The 16818-nt window shown below is 32.4% G+C and overlaps 1 protein-coding gene across 3 annotated transcripts in view; it reads right to left on the bottom strand.

Moving 5' to 3' along the window:
- Nucleotides 1-16818, bottom strand: part of LOC130893625 (ecdysone-induced protein 78C) — a 105588-nt gene that overhangs the window by 69419 nt on the left and 19351 nt on the right. The window contains exon 1 of one of the 3 annotated variants that reach the window (XM_057799862.1): nt 8123-8220. The exons of the other annotated variants lie outside the window; for them this stretch is intronic. Within the exon in view, the coding sequence (XP_057655845.1) occupies nt 8123-8168 (46 nt within the window). The 5' untranslated portion in view covers nt 8169-8220. Of the gene's footprint in view, nt 1-8122; nt 8221-16818 lie in introns of those variants that run through there. 3 annotated transcript variants of the gene reach the window in all.

Below are 16818 nucleotides of genomic sequence, written 5' to 3'. Positions count from 1 at the left end.
AATTTTCGGTTGTTTTGAATTGTATTAATTCTTGTAAAAATTTTGAATTCATAGGATTCAAAGTGACGTTGATAGAAATATTGAATAATTGAAATATTGGTCTTCCATTGCCACTTTTCCAGTAAGAAATCTGCTGTATATATATATATATGTATATATATATATTAATTGATGAGTCTTTTCGAATTGTTGTGAAGGTGATATCATTTGATTTCACTGATTGCTTCTAATCGTGGAATTTTGAAGTTTTTCAATTAAGATTGATCTTCAAAAGTTTTGTTGGTAAGTTCTAGTAAATACCTTCCTTGAAGAGGAATATTGTTTATTATTTCTACCCACTTTTGTATTGCTACGATATACGAAGATATATTGAATTCTTAGCCTACTATAGAACCAAACAAAATTTCAATGTCAAAATATTTTATAACTCAACATTTTCTCCTCTTAATTGGATACATTTATTACAACAAACCTGCAACGTCTCTAGACCTTTCAAAAAAATGTTTTTTCTTGCTCTGCAAAGCAGACCTCCACAACTTTTATTACCTCCACGTTGGAGGAAAATTTACGACCTTTTAAACTTTTTTTCAGTTGAGGAAAGAGATGATAGTCGGACGTAGCCAAATCTGGTGAATAATGGGGGTGTTCTAGTAATTCAAAGCCTAAATCACGAATTTTTTGCATGGCAACATGAAATTTTTGTTCAGGGGCGTTGTACTACAAATGTGCAAATAGACGTGAACTATATGATGAACGCGTTTGGATGAAATATTCAGTGCTTCAGATATCCGTTTCAGCTCAATTCGACGGTCTGATAAAATCATGTCATGAACTGCATCGATATTTTCGGGGACTAACACAGATCGGTCAGCATCTTCAATGGAAAAATTACCTCTTTTGAAGCTTGCAGTCCAATTTTTCACAGTCGCAAACGAAGGACATTGATCAACAAGAGTATTAAGCATATCTTCGTAAATTTACTTACCTCTTGACCCTTTTAAATACAGGTACTTGATGGCTCGATAATCGATTTTTCGATTTTCACAATTTCGGTGGACATCATTTTTCTATTAATTTATTGTGTAACCCTGATTTACTTTTTTGACGTCAAACTTTACACTGACACTTCTAATAAGTTATTATTCGTTCCTATGGTAACGCAATATTTTGTTTATGCATGGAACTGGTCTAGGCTAACTAGATACCAATACATCCTCGTATTGGGTAAATAATTATCCACTGATTCTTCATCAGTTTTCGAATTTTAGATTCGGTAATCTTGGTTGGAATTTGGTGCTCCTTTGTGATATTCCTTCAATATTCAAGTTGAATTTCATGAATGTAATTTCCAGTTTTCTGGGTTGGTTGGATGTCTTCACAGAGAAACTCTTCTGTTGATACTTCTTGGTATCCGGTATTCAAAAATGCTTATTCGTGCTCAGAGGATAGCAGGTATTTTGATTGCGGAATTATTGTTTTATAAGGAATGATAATAAATGTGATCGTTTAAGTTAACTCTTGGTATTTCTATAAAGAATACTATTTTATTAACTTTGCTGTAGTTCTTAATTTTAATAGTCTTCTCAAATAATAAAATATTTTTTTAAATTGGCTCGAATGGAAATCTATTTTTGTTAAGTTGCTTATTGATTATTACAATTTTTTTGAAACAATTTGTTTTACGTGCCTTAAGAATTGATTTAATATCGGCAAGTAGGTACTTGGGTATTTCTCTTAAAAGTATTAATTTATTTTTGTAGTAAGGTGACTTGTTCCTTAAGTAACGTTTTGAATTTCTATTGATTAGTTGAAAGAGATAATATCGCATCGTCATTCAAATTTTATGAGAGGCCAGACTGTTGAAAGGAAGTTCTTCGTAATCTTCACTAACATCAAAAGATTCTGTCATGTTCCTGAGGTTTTCCAGTATATCTTCATCTATATCTCCTGGATTATTGATCATTGACTCATTTTCTAAAGCAATATCGTTACGTGTAATGAAGAGTCTGCATTGGTAGTGGCTTTATCTTTTTTACGCATGATTTTGCAGACGTAGTTAAAGGTTTGTGGTTTGTATAAATTATGAAGGAGCAGCCATACAAATCAGGAAAGAAATGTTTTCATGCCCAAACTATAACTGAAAGCTCCTTTCCTAATAGTTTTACTTTCGCTGAGTGTTCTCCACGCATATTCAACTGATCTGTAATGGGGTACTTCTCCTTGTGATAATTTAGCTCCAATAACGAAACTACTTGCATCAATAGTTAACACAAAAGGTTTGTTGAAGTCAGGATATATGAGTACAGAGTTATCAGTTAGTATTTCTTAGTAATTTTTGCTTGGTTTGCTTTATCTAATTTATCTAGTGTCTGTGATGAGAGGTATTGGGTACTTATCGTCTATTGTTTGCTCATTTAACTTCCTATAATCTATTACTATCATCTGAGTGTTTTCCAGTAAAGGGGTTAAAAGCTTTAGGTACTCGAAAACGGTGATTGACTGTCTTGTATTAAGCATTCTAGCTATTTGTGACTTAACTTTTTCTTTATGAACTTCAGGAAAGCGATACGATTTGGTATAAACAGGAGAGTTGTTTTTAAGTTTGATTTTATGTTTCACTTGATTCGTTAAAGTTGAAGAAGTACCTTCTCAATAACAGATATCCCTATATTCAAAGATTAATTTTTTGTAAGCGTCTTTTTCTTCAGAGTCTTATTTTTTTTTAATTTTCTTTTAGCATTTCATCATAATGATCGGGCATTATTTTATCAATATCCATTTTTTCTACATAGTTAATCTGAGCACAATCTACCGCTTCTATATCAAGATTTCATGAAATTTCTAACCTAACCGGGTTTTCATTTACGTTTATTATAGTAGTTTTAGCATAATTATTACGGACACGAACTAGATCTTTGGGCATTTCGACACCACTACCACAATTTTGATATTCTAAAATACCTTTCCATTGTTTAGTGTTGCAGGCAATTTAACAACTTGTTGAACTCTACCGGGTATAACATACGATAATTTTCTATTGATTTATATTGCTTTCTATTTTTATCTGGTTGAAAAATGGTAGGTATAGTAATGTAAAGGGTAGACATCTTTCGTGTGTTAACATTTACAGTGGCTTTTATTTGTCCGAGTAAATATCTATTATTCTTTCATAATTCTTGCTTAATTTTTAAAGATAAAATTTATGATATTGTTTTCTTTGAAAATACTGAAACCTGGAATATTACCAACTTTGTCATGAAAACAAACACTATGTGCCATTTGTACATCAAATTTCTCCGGGAAAATAAAATTTTTATTGTGTGCTGAGTCAGGATTTATCAAGCTTCTCGTGCTACCGGTATCTATTAAGAATCTAGCATTAATTTCATGAATTACGACCAATGGATGATTTGTTTTCAATGCATTTAATTGTATTATCTCGGATCACATTATGTATAAATTAAAAGGACATGTTAGTTAGTCAGTTAGTTGTAACATATTTAAACGTAAATTTTATAAATGTAAAGTAGTAGATAAATTATTAAAAAGTGATTTTCCACCTTAGGCGTTTTATTTGGCGCACTCAGTAGGATATTTCGGGGCGAACATATCGTATGTGCGATTTCACTCTTACGATTTACCGAAATAAACCTTCTTCTTCAAGCTACATTCTTGAATTTTTGTGGAGGTTATTTGTGCATTCAGTTAACATATCTTTGGTCTCCTCCGTCCACTGAGGAACTGTTCAAGCTGATCCCAACGATTCAACGAGATCTGGGCCCAAAATCTGCGAAAATCCAGTGGCGAGTTCTCATAGCTAATAAGGCATTTTTAAAATCATTCTCTATGTTCTGTAAGTACAATTTATGAATATTGAAGTAACTGTTAACGAACTAACTCGAGCATTTAATCATTTATTATTAGAAACTACTACTGAGTCTAACCCGACAAGTTCAAGTGGTACAGTAAATAATCAAATAGATATGGCGGTATAACCTTTCAAATGAGAATATTCAAATTGAATTCCTGATTTTGACGGAAATTCAGATGACTTGAATAGATTTATTTCTGTTAGCGTATCACTCATAAGTAATTCCATTGATAGAGCTATGTCTAAACAGGGATCTCGTAATGCTAAGGCAGCTTACAATCATTTTACGATAAGTGCTTGCAAATTTTGAATTTACTTTGCAGTTATATGAATTTACACGAAACGACAAAAGAAGGTAAACATTTGAAACGAGAATTATATTAAAATTTAACTTTGAAAACTTCTCTTTCAGGACTACAATTAGTTGTATGTAAGCAACCTCGTTAAGCGAAACATTGCAATTTGTTTTACAAGAGGAATACGCGCACTATTTACAAAATCCATCAAGAAATAATCATAGAACACAATCTTTCAGACAAAACTCGAGTCCAATGCTCGACTTCAAAACTAATTATCAACCACCTATTCAAAATCAGAATAACAATTTTAACTCACCCAGTTTCCGTTCACAAACATTGAATTCTCAAGCTCCGAATAATATTTAAACAACAGAACAATTTCCCTTCACAACCAATCCCAATAAATCCAAGACCTACATATTATTTTCCTAGATCCTCACAAGTTTTCAACAGGCCCAATCAAAATGTAAATGTCTTCTGGCCAAATCCGAACACTAACTTACCTAGACCAACACCCATGTCCATTAGCACACGAGCTACCGCTCCAAATATTCAAAATCAACCAATATATAACAGGCCGCCGCCATCTACAAACAATTTTAGACAATCTAAACAACCGAATTATACTTCTGAAGAATTATATAATGCCGATACCCAAGAAAACTTTGATCCTCAATGCTGGGAATATTTGAATAACAATAACGATGATTCTGATCAATTCTGTTTAAATAATACGAATTCTAATAATTACGTAACCAATAATGACAATAGAGTAAATGGAAACGAAAATTTTCGTTAAGTGCCTCAAAAAATTCACGTTTAAATAACAGTCCTAAAATAATACCTTTAAAAAACGTCAAATCAAGTAAATTACCTCATATCATTTCACCCTAATACAATTCAAAATTTCTCATAGATACCGGATAAAGTCGATCATTTATAAATCCCGAACTTGCCATTTAAATACTATTCTAGTGAAATTAAAAATGACGCATTCGTAGTGACAACAATGACAAAAGTCTGCTCATAAATCTCGACCTGACATTCCTGCCTCAAACATATTTAACCTCCTGAGTGATTGGATTGGATAATTTGAAGATATTCTAGGCAGAACCGAATTACCAAGAAGGATTTCTTATCACTCGTTCTAGTAAAATAAAATTACATTATCATGAAGTCAACGTTGACGTTAATGTTGTAACTGTATCTCCTAGATCGCAACAAGTTGTTAAAATAAAAACAAGTGTCACTCATGGAAATATTATATTAAACAAATCTGACAGTACCGTATCATTAGATTTTTCAGAACAACTTCAAGTAGAAAGTTTTGACGAAAACGAATTACAAAACATTTATTTAAATAATATTCACTCAGATAATGTACAATTAGATTCTAATAAAATTAGAATGGATCATATGAACAAACAAGAAAGGGCAAAAATATTAAAACTTTGTCAAGAATAAAGCGAAATATTTTATAAAGAGGGCGAACCACTATCATTTACAAATAAAATTAAACATACGTTCAACAGATGAAATACACGTATATTCAAAAACTTATCGATATCCTTTCGTACATAAGCAAGAAGTTGCTAATCAAATTCAAAAAATGCTAATATAATATAAAAAATTCTAATATTATAAGATCTCCAAATTCATCCTAGTCTTCCCCTATATGGGTAGTAAACAAAAAATTAGATGCCAGTAATCAACAAAAACGGATATTGGTCATCGACTATAGGAAATTAAACGAGAAGACTATAGATCGATACCCCTATCAAATATTACAGAGCTACTTAATAAACTGTGAATAATTCTCTACAATTGACCTAGCTAGTGGCTTCCATCAAATCGATATGGAAGAAAAGGACATCGAAAAAACAGCATTCGACACCGAAAATGGCCATGAGATGTGTCTTGTATACCTATTCGACATTATTATGTATTCAACCTCCTTACAAGAGCATTTAGACCGCTTGAAGACGGTTTTCCAGAGACTCAGAGAAGCAAACTTTAAAGTCGCTTATCTAGGCCACGTAGTAACACCAGGCGGAGTTAAGCCGAACCCTGGAAAAAATTAAGCAATACTTGACTTTTCCAATTCCTAAAACAACCAAGCAGCTCGAAGGATTCTTACATTTGCTTGGATACTACAGACGTTTTATAAAAGACTTTGCACGACTAACCAAACGTTTCACGAAATGTTTAAAAAAACGCTCCAAAAATCGAGCTTAACAACGAATACTTATTTTGGGACTTGTAAAACTCTATCGACTAACGAACCAATATTAAAATATCGACATGAATAAAACATTACTTTAAGTTTAACGTCCAGGCAGCACAACAGATCGAGTGGTTATCATGGTTTAATACCGCTCCGATTGCACATCTGTCATTATTTCGAACGGTTTCTCGAAGTCGGGATATGCCAAAATTAGTTCAAACATTAACAATTTCTCACAGTAATTAAAACAATCTATAAACTCGTGGGTATGCTCATCCTTTTTGTCTTTTTTTAAGCAATTTGTTGAAGGTTTGGTATTTTTTACAGAATTTAGGATAAACTTTCTTCAGTAGCCTAGGAGTTCTAAAAATGATTTAACGTCCTTTTGCGTACGAGGGATCGAGAAATCTCGTATAGCATGCACTTTTTTCGGATTTGGCTTTATGCCATCTGGGGTTACGATATACCCCAGAAATTCCACCACTTTCCTCAAAAACTCACACTTATCCAATTGAATCTTTAGACCTGTCTGTTTCAGTTTATCAAATACTAATCTCATATTTTGTATGTGCTCCGGAACTCCTGTACTAAAGATAATTATGTCGTCCATATATACGAGGCTGACCTTATTCTGAAGGTCTTTTAAAACTTCGTCCATAACTCGTTGAAAAGGCTGGGTGAGTTCCTCAAACCCATTGGCATTCTCAAGAATGGTCATTGTCTACATTGAAGGCCTTTTTTTTCCTATAGAGTCTTTACTTAATTCGATTTAGTGAAATCTATTGGCGAGATATAGCGTGCTAAAATATTGCGCGCGACCTAATTTATCAAGGATTTCGTTTATGTTGTGTGATGGATACCGGTCGACAATAGTTTTATCGTTTATTTTTCTGTAGACTACAACCAAACGCCAGTTCTGTTGTCCGAATGCGTCCAATTTTTTGGTACGATCCATATCGGAGAGTATTGTAAATATATTTTAACAACATTGTTTTTATCCTTCAGTTTATGAATCTGTTTCTTCTTGTTTTCGATTTTCACGTGATTTGTAAAACATTCGAATTTGTAAATATCATGAATTTCTTAGTTATATGGAACACAATGTAGTGGTCTCAATAAGGTTATAGAAAAACTTTTATTCATTTCATTAATAAATTCTACAAAAGCTAATTCGTTATTTTTTACGGTCAACATTTCTGGCACAAATATATCACCTAAGAATATTTTATTTATTGATATTTTACCGTTTTTGACAGTGACTTGTACTTGTTCCACCATTCTTTCACAAGTGCTAGCGTAGTTTGGAATTTTATATGGATGGATGCCTAAATTTTATTGGAACAGATACATGATCACTAATCATTTCTTTATGTTTTTAATCAATATTAAAGTTCATTTCCATCAAATCTTTAATCCCTATAATACCGTCAAAGAATTCGTGGAAGTTGTAAAGAATAAATTGTGTCTGAATTCCTTGAATATTGTTAATTCCGAGAGATGTTGATAACAATCCATTAGAGTGAAAAATGCAGTTAGATAAAATTTCTCGGTAATTATAGGTTTTAATATTGATTTCTTGCTACCTCTATCTATTAATAATTTTAAAGGAGGATTTTCTATCTCTATATACGGCAGAGGGTTGTTAGATGTTATGTTTAAATCCGCTATTTTCGTTGACGTGGTGAGGCATTTCTCCGAAAATTTGAATTGAAACATTCATCATCTTACCGATCAATAGGTTGTTGTGAGTGACATGGAACCATATCTTGCTCATACTCCTGTGATTCTATTTCATCCGGATCAAAATCGTTTGTTGAAAAGTTCTTCTGCAATGAAATTAGGCTTTCGATAATTACTTTGGAAAGGTATTGTTGCTTGTCCGAATGAGACGAATCTGTAATAAAATTATAAGGTTTCTTTTTAGGTCGTTTCATATGATCAAGATTGCATTTTTCTTAAGGCGATTAGTTAAAGTTTTAGTGAGTTTCAAAAAATCTTTAATAAATTCCCTATAATATCCAAGAAGTCTGAGAAAAGCTTTAATTTCTTTCGTGCTTTTTGGTATCGTCATATGTCTCAAATAAGCTATCTATTTTCTTAAAAATTCTCATTTATTGATATGTATTCTAAAATTTGATTCTCTAAACCTTCTAAAGACTTCTGAAATTATGTGTGTGTTCTTGTAAGCTAGTACTAGATACAATGATATCGTCAAGATATCTAAACATTTCTCATTTTGGATACCCTTGAAAATGATATCCATAACTCTATAAAACGTTGCTGGGGCTCCCTTCAAACCAAATAGCATTCTTAAAAATTCTTAGTGGCCATTTTTTGTAGGGAAGGCCGTTTTAGGAATATCCTTTTCAGCCCTCTCAATTTGGTGGAATTTGGATACAAGATCTAAGTTGGTGAAGTATTCGCAACGTTCTAATTTATTCAATAAATCAGTTATATTTGATAATGGATATCAATCTCCAACCATTATTTCATTGAGCTTGCGAAAATCTACGACGACTCTGGTTTACCAATAGAATCTATTTTTTAAGAACAGACCAGATGCCATTTGATCTGTTCGAACTTTTTTTTATATCAAATTTGAATCTATCTGCATGAATAGCATTCAAATTTGGACTCAAGGTGTGTTTGTTGTTATCGAACTCTTCACCTCTAAAGAAGTACTCAAATCTACTTTGAAATATGACTCAGATGAATTTAAAATTATTCAAATGGTTCAACTGTTTTCCGTTTTTTTAGATATTCGGGTATTTGGAATTTTTCTATCTTTATGATATAATCATATTGCCATTATCCACAATCTCAATATTCAATTTAATTATTTATTTGTTCGCGAAAGCACGAACTGCCATATCATTTTGAAAATTCTCAACGTAGGTATTCGTTCATTGGTATGAAGTGATTCTGTGATCTCAATTTGCCTACTACACGCAACGAATCGGTTCTGTTTTTGGTTGATTCCAAGGTCTCAATCTACCTACTCCTTGGAATTTTATCGAGGAAATGAGAAGCTGAGAAAAATACATAAAATTATTGAAACAGAAATTAAATGGTTAGTACGAGTACGAGAGCACCGTGGACATTAACACTATCACTGCTGGTATTGAGCTAATTCGTGGGCTAACCGCCTGAATCTTTTTATTATATGGAACCTAATGTCGGGTTATGTTTTTTGGCGCGCGTTGGAAGTATATTATTGGCATGATAAAAAACTGCATTGAAAAATCATGAAATATCAAAACTCACATACAAAAAAAAGTGTATTTTTAGAAAAGGTTCACAAACATAGTACAGAGAAAGTTATCAAAGATGAAAAACATCAAAATAATTTGAGTTCAATTCATTGTTCTATTTTATATACAGAGGTGATTTTATGTAAGGAACGCCTCAATTATCTCTAAGAAACGGTACGATTTCTATAAATTTTTGTCTGCACGGGTCTTGTGATACGGCTGGTATTATGGTGGTATCAACATTGTTGTCAGATCTTTTTAGCTCTGTTATTACTACTGTACAGTAATTGTACCAATCAGCCACTGTTTCTGACGATGCTCTACTATCTTCTTGCGCAAGCTCCTTTTTTGTAGTTGCATACAAGTCCTCGTCGAAACTGTTTATCAAACTGTATGTGTTTTTACCAATGTGATTACCAATGCTGAATTTTAAATTCGAACTCAAAACCACAGGTAACTCAATGTCAAACATTTTATTAATTTGGTTACGTATGTGTTGAGTGATATTGTATGGTTGTTGCATAGTTAATTATAATTTTAATTTTTAGACTTTTTCCGGCTTTTGCATGCTCAGAGAGCTTTTTATTATCAGGTGATAATATGGTTTCCATCATAAAATAACACAGAATTTTCTTGTTATTATTCAGAAAAATTATATGCTTAGAATCGTTTAGCTTTTCGAAATACGAGGATGTATTGATATCTAGTTAGCCTAGACCAGGTCCATGCATAAACAAAATATTGCGTTACCATAGCAACAAACAATAATTTATTAGAAGTGCCAGTGTAAAGTTTAACGTCAAAACAGTAAACCAGAGTTACGCAATAAATTAAAAGATAAAAGATGTCTACCGAAATTGTGAAAATCGAAAAATTGGAGTAACGAGCCATCAACACGAACCTGTATTTAAAGGGGTTAAGAGGTAAGCAGATTTACGAAGATATGCTTAATACCCTTGGTGATCAATGTCCTTCAAAAGAGGTAAATTTTCCATTGAAGATGATTGTTGATCGGGAAGGCCAGTTTCTGTGTCAGGCCCCGAAAATATCGATGCAGTTCATGACATGATTTTATCAGACCGTCGAATTGGGCTAATGCACCGAATATTTTATACGAAAGCGTTCATCATATAGTTCACGTCAACTTGGACATGAGAAAAATTGCTGCAAAATGGATCCCCAAATGATTGAATGTTGACCAAAAGGGGGTTCGATCTGTGCTCGATATGAAAACGATATAGACTTCTCAAACCGAATTGTTCCTATGGATGAAACATGGGTACATTTCTACGATCCAGAAACAAAGCAACAATTGATGGGATGGCAACACTCTGGTTCCCCAAGACCTAAGAAGTTTCGTGTCCAAAAATCTGCTAGAAAAGTAATCATGATTGATTTTTTGGATAAGGGTAGAACAAAGACTGGAGATTACTATTCGTCATTACTGACCACTCTACGGGAAACCATTAAAGAGATAAGACGCGGAAACCTATCCAAAGGTTTTTTGTTTTTGCAGGACAACGCACCTGCACACAAATCTCATGTTACCATGCAAAAAAATCGTGATTTAGGGTTTGAATTACTAGAACACCCCCCTTATTCACCAAATTTGGCGACTATTATCTCTTTCCTCGACTGAAAAAAAGGTTAAAAGGTCGTAAATTTTCTTTCAACGAGGAGGTAATAAAAGCTGTGGAGGTTCAGTTAAAAGAGCAAGAAAAAACATTTTTTTTAAAGGTCTAGAGACGTTGCAGGTTCGCTGTAATAAATGTATCCAATTAAGAGGAGAATATGTTGAGTAATAAAATATTTGAACATTGAAATTTTGTTGGGTTCTATAGTAGGTTAATAATTTTTCAATATATCCTCGTAAGCTCTTGAATTCATACTTATATTGGATTAGACCAGAAATGGAATTTCAAATTAAAAATATTGTATAATCCATGCTACATATCATACAAGGTTACCTTCATACTTCGTATGAAGGTGAATGTCCGATGCGGTTATTCCTCTTTAATACCACTTCCAGTTGAGTTTTCATACCTCGATTGGTCCTTCAGTGATCAACATGTTTAATAGCTTATCGCTTTGCGGTGACCGCGGAGATGTGCGTGGCTGAGAATGAAACGATGTTGTCACATCTTTGTCGAGACTGAAATATTTTTCTCGCCATATATATTCATCCATTTGTTACTGTATCTCAGTTTTTAGAGATGTAACTCTTTTAACGTGAATAGTATGTAATTATTTGCATATTAGGGTAATGTAGGGTGAATATTTTACGTATATATATATCAGGAGTGGATATTTTTTAATTATGGTAATGACGATGGAGCTATCATAACTAAGCTGAAGTTCATGTTAGGATTAGTTTTTTAGTTAATATTACAAATATTCAATTATGAATAATGTTACTGAACCATTCTTAAAATTTCTATTTTCCGTGTATTAGATTCCGTTCCGAGAATTTTCGAATCTTTATAATTGAATTTTTATTTTTTGATACTTCGTGGTGCGTTAATGCAGTTTTATTTTTTTTTTATCGTATTGATGACCTTTTAATCTATTCACTAAATACTGAGATGTCTGCCCTATGTGGACAGCGTCACAATTAGTACAAGGCACTTGATATAATATTAGTTCATTTGTTCTAGGAGTTTTGGAATTTTTTTTTATAATATATTTGGAAATAATTCGATAATTGCTGGAAAAATCCTTGTACATATGGTTAGGAAAAATGTTTTATGTTTTGATGTTTCGTTTCTGTTCATGTTGTGTCTTTCCATTAATTATAGTATCTGCTATGCTATCATATTTTCCGGATAATTATTTTTTTTTTCAATGCAGACTTTGCTTTTTATCTCTTATTATCACTGATTTATCACTGATATTTTTTGTAAGATAGGATGACATGAATTTAAGTTTAAATATCTTGAGGACAAAGTTAATTTTCTATACGATGCTATTCTTATGTTATTGCTAATTTTATATAATGTGTATAAATAAATAAACATCAAGCAAATTGTTTTTATTATTTTGTTTGATTTCGATTGTCATTTTTTTTTATGATAAGAGTCGTTCTCACGAAATAGCGGAGGTCGTAATAATTGCATAACTTTAAACTTGCACATGAGCGTTTTTTCTATATAACAACTCCTCCCTTAATAAATATTGCTGCTTAATAAACAAGAATTTTCAATAATGATAATAAAAATTCCTAGAATAAAAAATGAACGATTAAATATTAAAATTAACGAAATTTTAGATTGAACAAAAGATATCGTTATAAATTTTCTGTTTCCATTTGATTGGTTCAATTTCATACTGACATCTTGCTGATCTGATCAGGTGCTGAAATCTGAAAATAATAGGTTTGTTTCCAGAAACATGTTTGTCAAAACGAGTCTTAACATTTACTTTTTGTATTAAGGTTTTTTCCTCTGTTACTTTATAGTAATAAGATATCCGGTTATTTAGATGTCTAATATATTTGTTGAGTAATTCTTGTTCATTATACAATTTTTCTGGTGGTCTACTGGACGTATGACTAAATATAAATTCGTATGGTGTGAACACGTGTGTCGTTTATAGTATTGTTATAAGTAATAAATGCAAAAGGTAAAATACTGAAGGGGTGCTCGTTAGGGTGATCTACCGAATTTATCCGAATCATTTTTAATAAGGCAGCGTGCAATCTCTCTAAAGATCTGTTACTTTATGGATGACCGACGCGTGAATATGTTAATTTAATATCAAACATTTTACAGGTCTTTCATTAGCCCGTTATTGAATTCTCGACCGGCATCGCAATGCGGTGTACCAAAGTGTTGTTAGTTCGTTTCTTATCGTAAGGGCATAATTTCTTTGAGGTACTTCGAAAATATCAATATTAATTGGTGTGCTTTCAGAAATTCCGTTATAACGGAGGACGTTATCCGTTACCCTCTGGAATGTCGAAGGGACATTTTTAGACTATACTTCCTATATAAGGAATTCGAAATGTCCGTTTCTACAGTGGAAGCGGTTTTTGGTACATTTTCAGGCGTTATTTTAATCTGATGAAACTCGGATTCAAGATCTAGTGTCGTAAGATAATGTCATTTCCTGAGCTGATCCAATTGATCTCCAATATTTCGTAACGGTTGTTTATCATCTACGTTAATTTCATTTAATTTTCTATAGTCTACGACGACACACGTTTTTGTTTGCCGGATGCGTCGAGTTTTTTGGGCACTACCCACATAGGTGACGACCATGAACAATCACTGGATTGTGTAATGTTTCGCGAAAGCATTTTATTGATCTGATCTTTCACTTCTTGTTTATGGATTTGATGTATCGTTTCTGTTTTGTTTTTAAATTGATTGTAGTATCTGTTTATCCTTGTAGATTGATGGGAGTTCCTTCTTAGCAGCGAATAGTAGGTACTGTAGGCTCTGATCAAAATTTTGTAGCTGATCGAAGTCAAGCTTGTTGATCCTACACGGATTTCTGGGTGAAAGTATTCGATATTATGTTCCTAGTGCATTAATTTTCTCAGCTAATGATGTCATATGGAATTAGTGAATGAAATTGTATTCGCTATTTGTTTGAATTCTCTTTAGTCCTAGCTTGAGTTACTTACAAAATTCCTGGGTTGTCCTTGAGATCTTTAATAAGTATTTTTGAGCCATTATGTATAGACACTTTGTATTAGATTTGCTTGGTTGGTATTTCACATTAAATATTCTGGCAATTAGCTTGGAAGGTATGAAGTTATATGAGTGATTTCCACGGGTTTCGTGGGCGTTATCATAAATTTTGGTTTTGGAGGATTTCTGTAGGATTTATTGGTCAGAGAAGGGTCACATACATTAATAATTTCCGTAAATTTTTTTTTTTTGATATGCTGATAGTCTTTGAAATCGAGTTTCTGTTCAATTTATACTATGGTGGTTGGTTGTTCATTGATGATAATTTAAAATATTTTTCTGTCTTTGGCGACTATTAATAACATCCAAGGCTTTGGTTTTATTTTACCAAATCATAAGCCTGAATGTTTCTTATACTCTGCTGCGTAGAAATGGGTGATTATAATAAGTTTCATAAATAGCACGTATTTTTTTTGGATCGATAGTCCTTGAAAAATTAGAATTTCCGGCGATTCTCAATTTGAAAAAATTCATAACAATTAATGAATTGGCGATACGATAGTGAGTGTTTGAATGATATTCTATATTAATATTTCATAGATATATGGTAGCTTTTGAAATTGTGGTAGTTTTGAGTCTTCAATTGCACTTATGGTTCAATCACACAATACGGTTGTGACTTATTTACTTTATTTTTAATTGCTCGTATTATCTCTATAATATGAGTTTTAATACGGAGGACTAATCAACACACGTTTATATTTTCATTTTCTTTCCAGGATCTAACTCTGGACTATTAACCACTGTACACAATAAAAAACGATGTATTTCACATTATAGTAATTTGAAGGAGGCATTAGAACACGGTTTAATGTTGGAGAAAATACATAAAGTTTCATTACCTGTCAAGAGTGTAGATTAACAAGCTTTTTTCACCCTCTCTTCAAGGTAATTTTGCTCTAATTGGATGAATTCGGATGCTGATTGCTGTTCATCATTGTTCGTGTGAACTCTGTCAACCTCTGAATACCCTCAAGATGTTTTCGTCTACTTCAGTATTTCAGAAGAATACGTTAAAACAGGCGTGGTATAGGTGTTTATTGCCTATTGGGCAATTGAGTTGGGAAGTTACACATTTCTGTTGATGACTATGCTTTTTTCGATTTGTAGAGTCTTGCATCGTCCAAACTCCATATGTATTTCAGTGAAGAATCGATGGGTTATATCGAGAAGGTGATTGATTTGATGCTCATTTGCTGCGTATCGCTAGATATCGTCCATTTGGACCATTTGGAGTTTGGACCGTATCGCAGATGTAAGCTTGTTCGTTATCCTTTCATTGTTGTTGTAAGTATGCTTACAATAGTTGGGTGGATTCAGTAAATTTGCAAGACCTCAACAATCCAGGAATGAGATATTTTATCAAACTCTTTCTTTTAATCTACGAAAGCAGTCTGTATATTTCGGTGATTCTTCGGTGCTTGCCGAAGTAGCGCAGAGTCCACAACAAGTTGTTTTTTGTATCCTTGATGATCTCTTCTACAACCTCTCTGTTCTTCTACTAAGATGTTATTTTCATATCTATAAATTCTGATATTGATACAAATTGTATCTTATATAAAGTGAAAAGGCACGTACTAGGTCTGTCTGGTCTAAAAGTTTTGAATATTATCAACTCCTGGTGCTTTCTGAATCTGTTTCTTGAATCACTAGTTTCACCATACAACTTTTCGAAATTCTCATACTTATCTACATACGCCATAACGTCTAAAGAATTCGGCTTTTTGAAATGCACATTGTTCCTGAAAATGCCAATACATCCTGCTATAAATGCATTCGATGCTGTTGATGTGTCACAATTATTGATATGGCATTTTTCACTGTCATTGAAATTAATATCGTTACTTTGTATAACTTTGCTTTTCTATAATTCGTCTAATATCGAAATAGATTAAATTCTTGTATCTAAATGGTCTAGTACTTTCAATTTTTGTAAAATTTTCTCTAAATCTCTTCTGTTTGAAAAACATTGTATAAGGAATTCTTTTAATTGTAGCCATGTATTGAGCTCCATTCTGTTTCCAACCATAGCTTCTGCTTTTCCTAATCATTTTTCCTGAATACATTTAAAAACGTGATCGTTAACTTCGACATTACTATAAATAGGTTTCTATCAATCGTTCACAACATAATATAAATTTATTTAGTGTGTTTTGATCGACATTGTATGTTTGATATTCTCCATTTCTAATTTGAATAAGTCCCAGCTAATAGCTACGGGTGATTTTAAACTTGCTATGGCCATTTTTGAAATTTAATTCAACTTTGAATCTTCACTACTTATTTTATTAATATGCAAATTATTAAACGGTTTTAACAGATTTTTTTATTCATTCGTATAGCCATTTAATAAGGGAATAATAGTATAATAATTGTTTTGAAAAGTTGCAAATAAGATTGAAATTTCATCAAAAATGCTTAGAAATCAGAAATAAAGATATCTTCAAAAAATTTCTCAACAATTATTTCTCCTAACTCTTGA

This window comes from Diorhabda carinulata, chromosome 5 (assembly GCF_026250575.1).
Source record: "Diorhabda carinulata isolate Delta chromosome 5, icDioCari1.1, whole genome shotgun sequence".
In the NCBI taxonomy this organism is placed as follows: Eukaryota; Metazoa; Arthropoda; class Insecta; order Coleoptera; family Chrysomelidae; genus Diorhabda; species Diorhabda carinulata.
The sequence above is the reverse complement of the archived record's forward strand: the minus strand, read 5'-3'. Positions and strand labels throughout refer to the sequence as shown.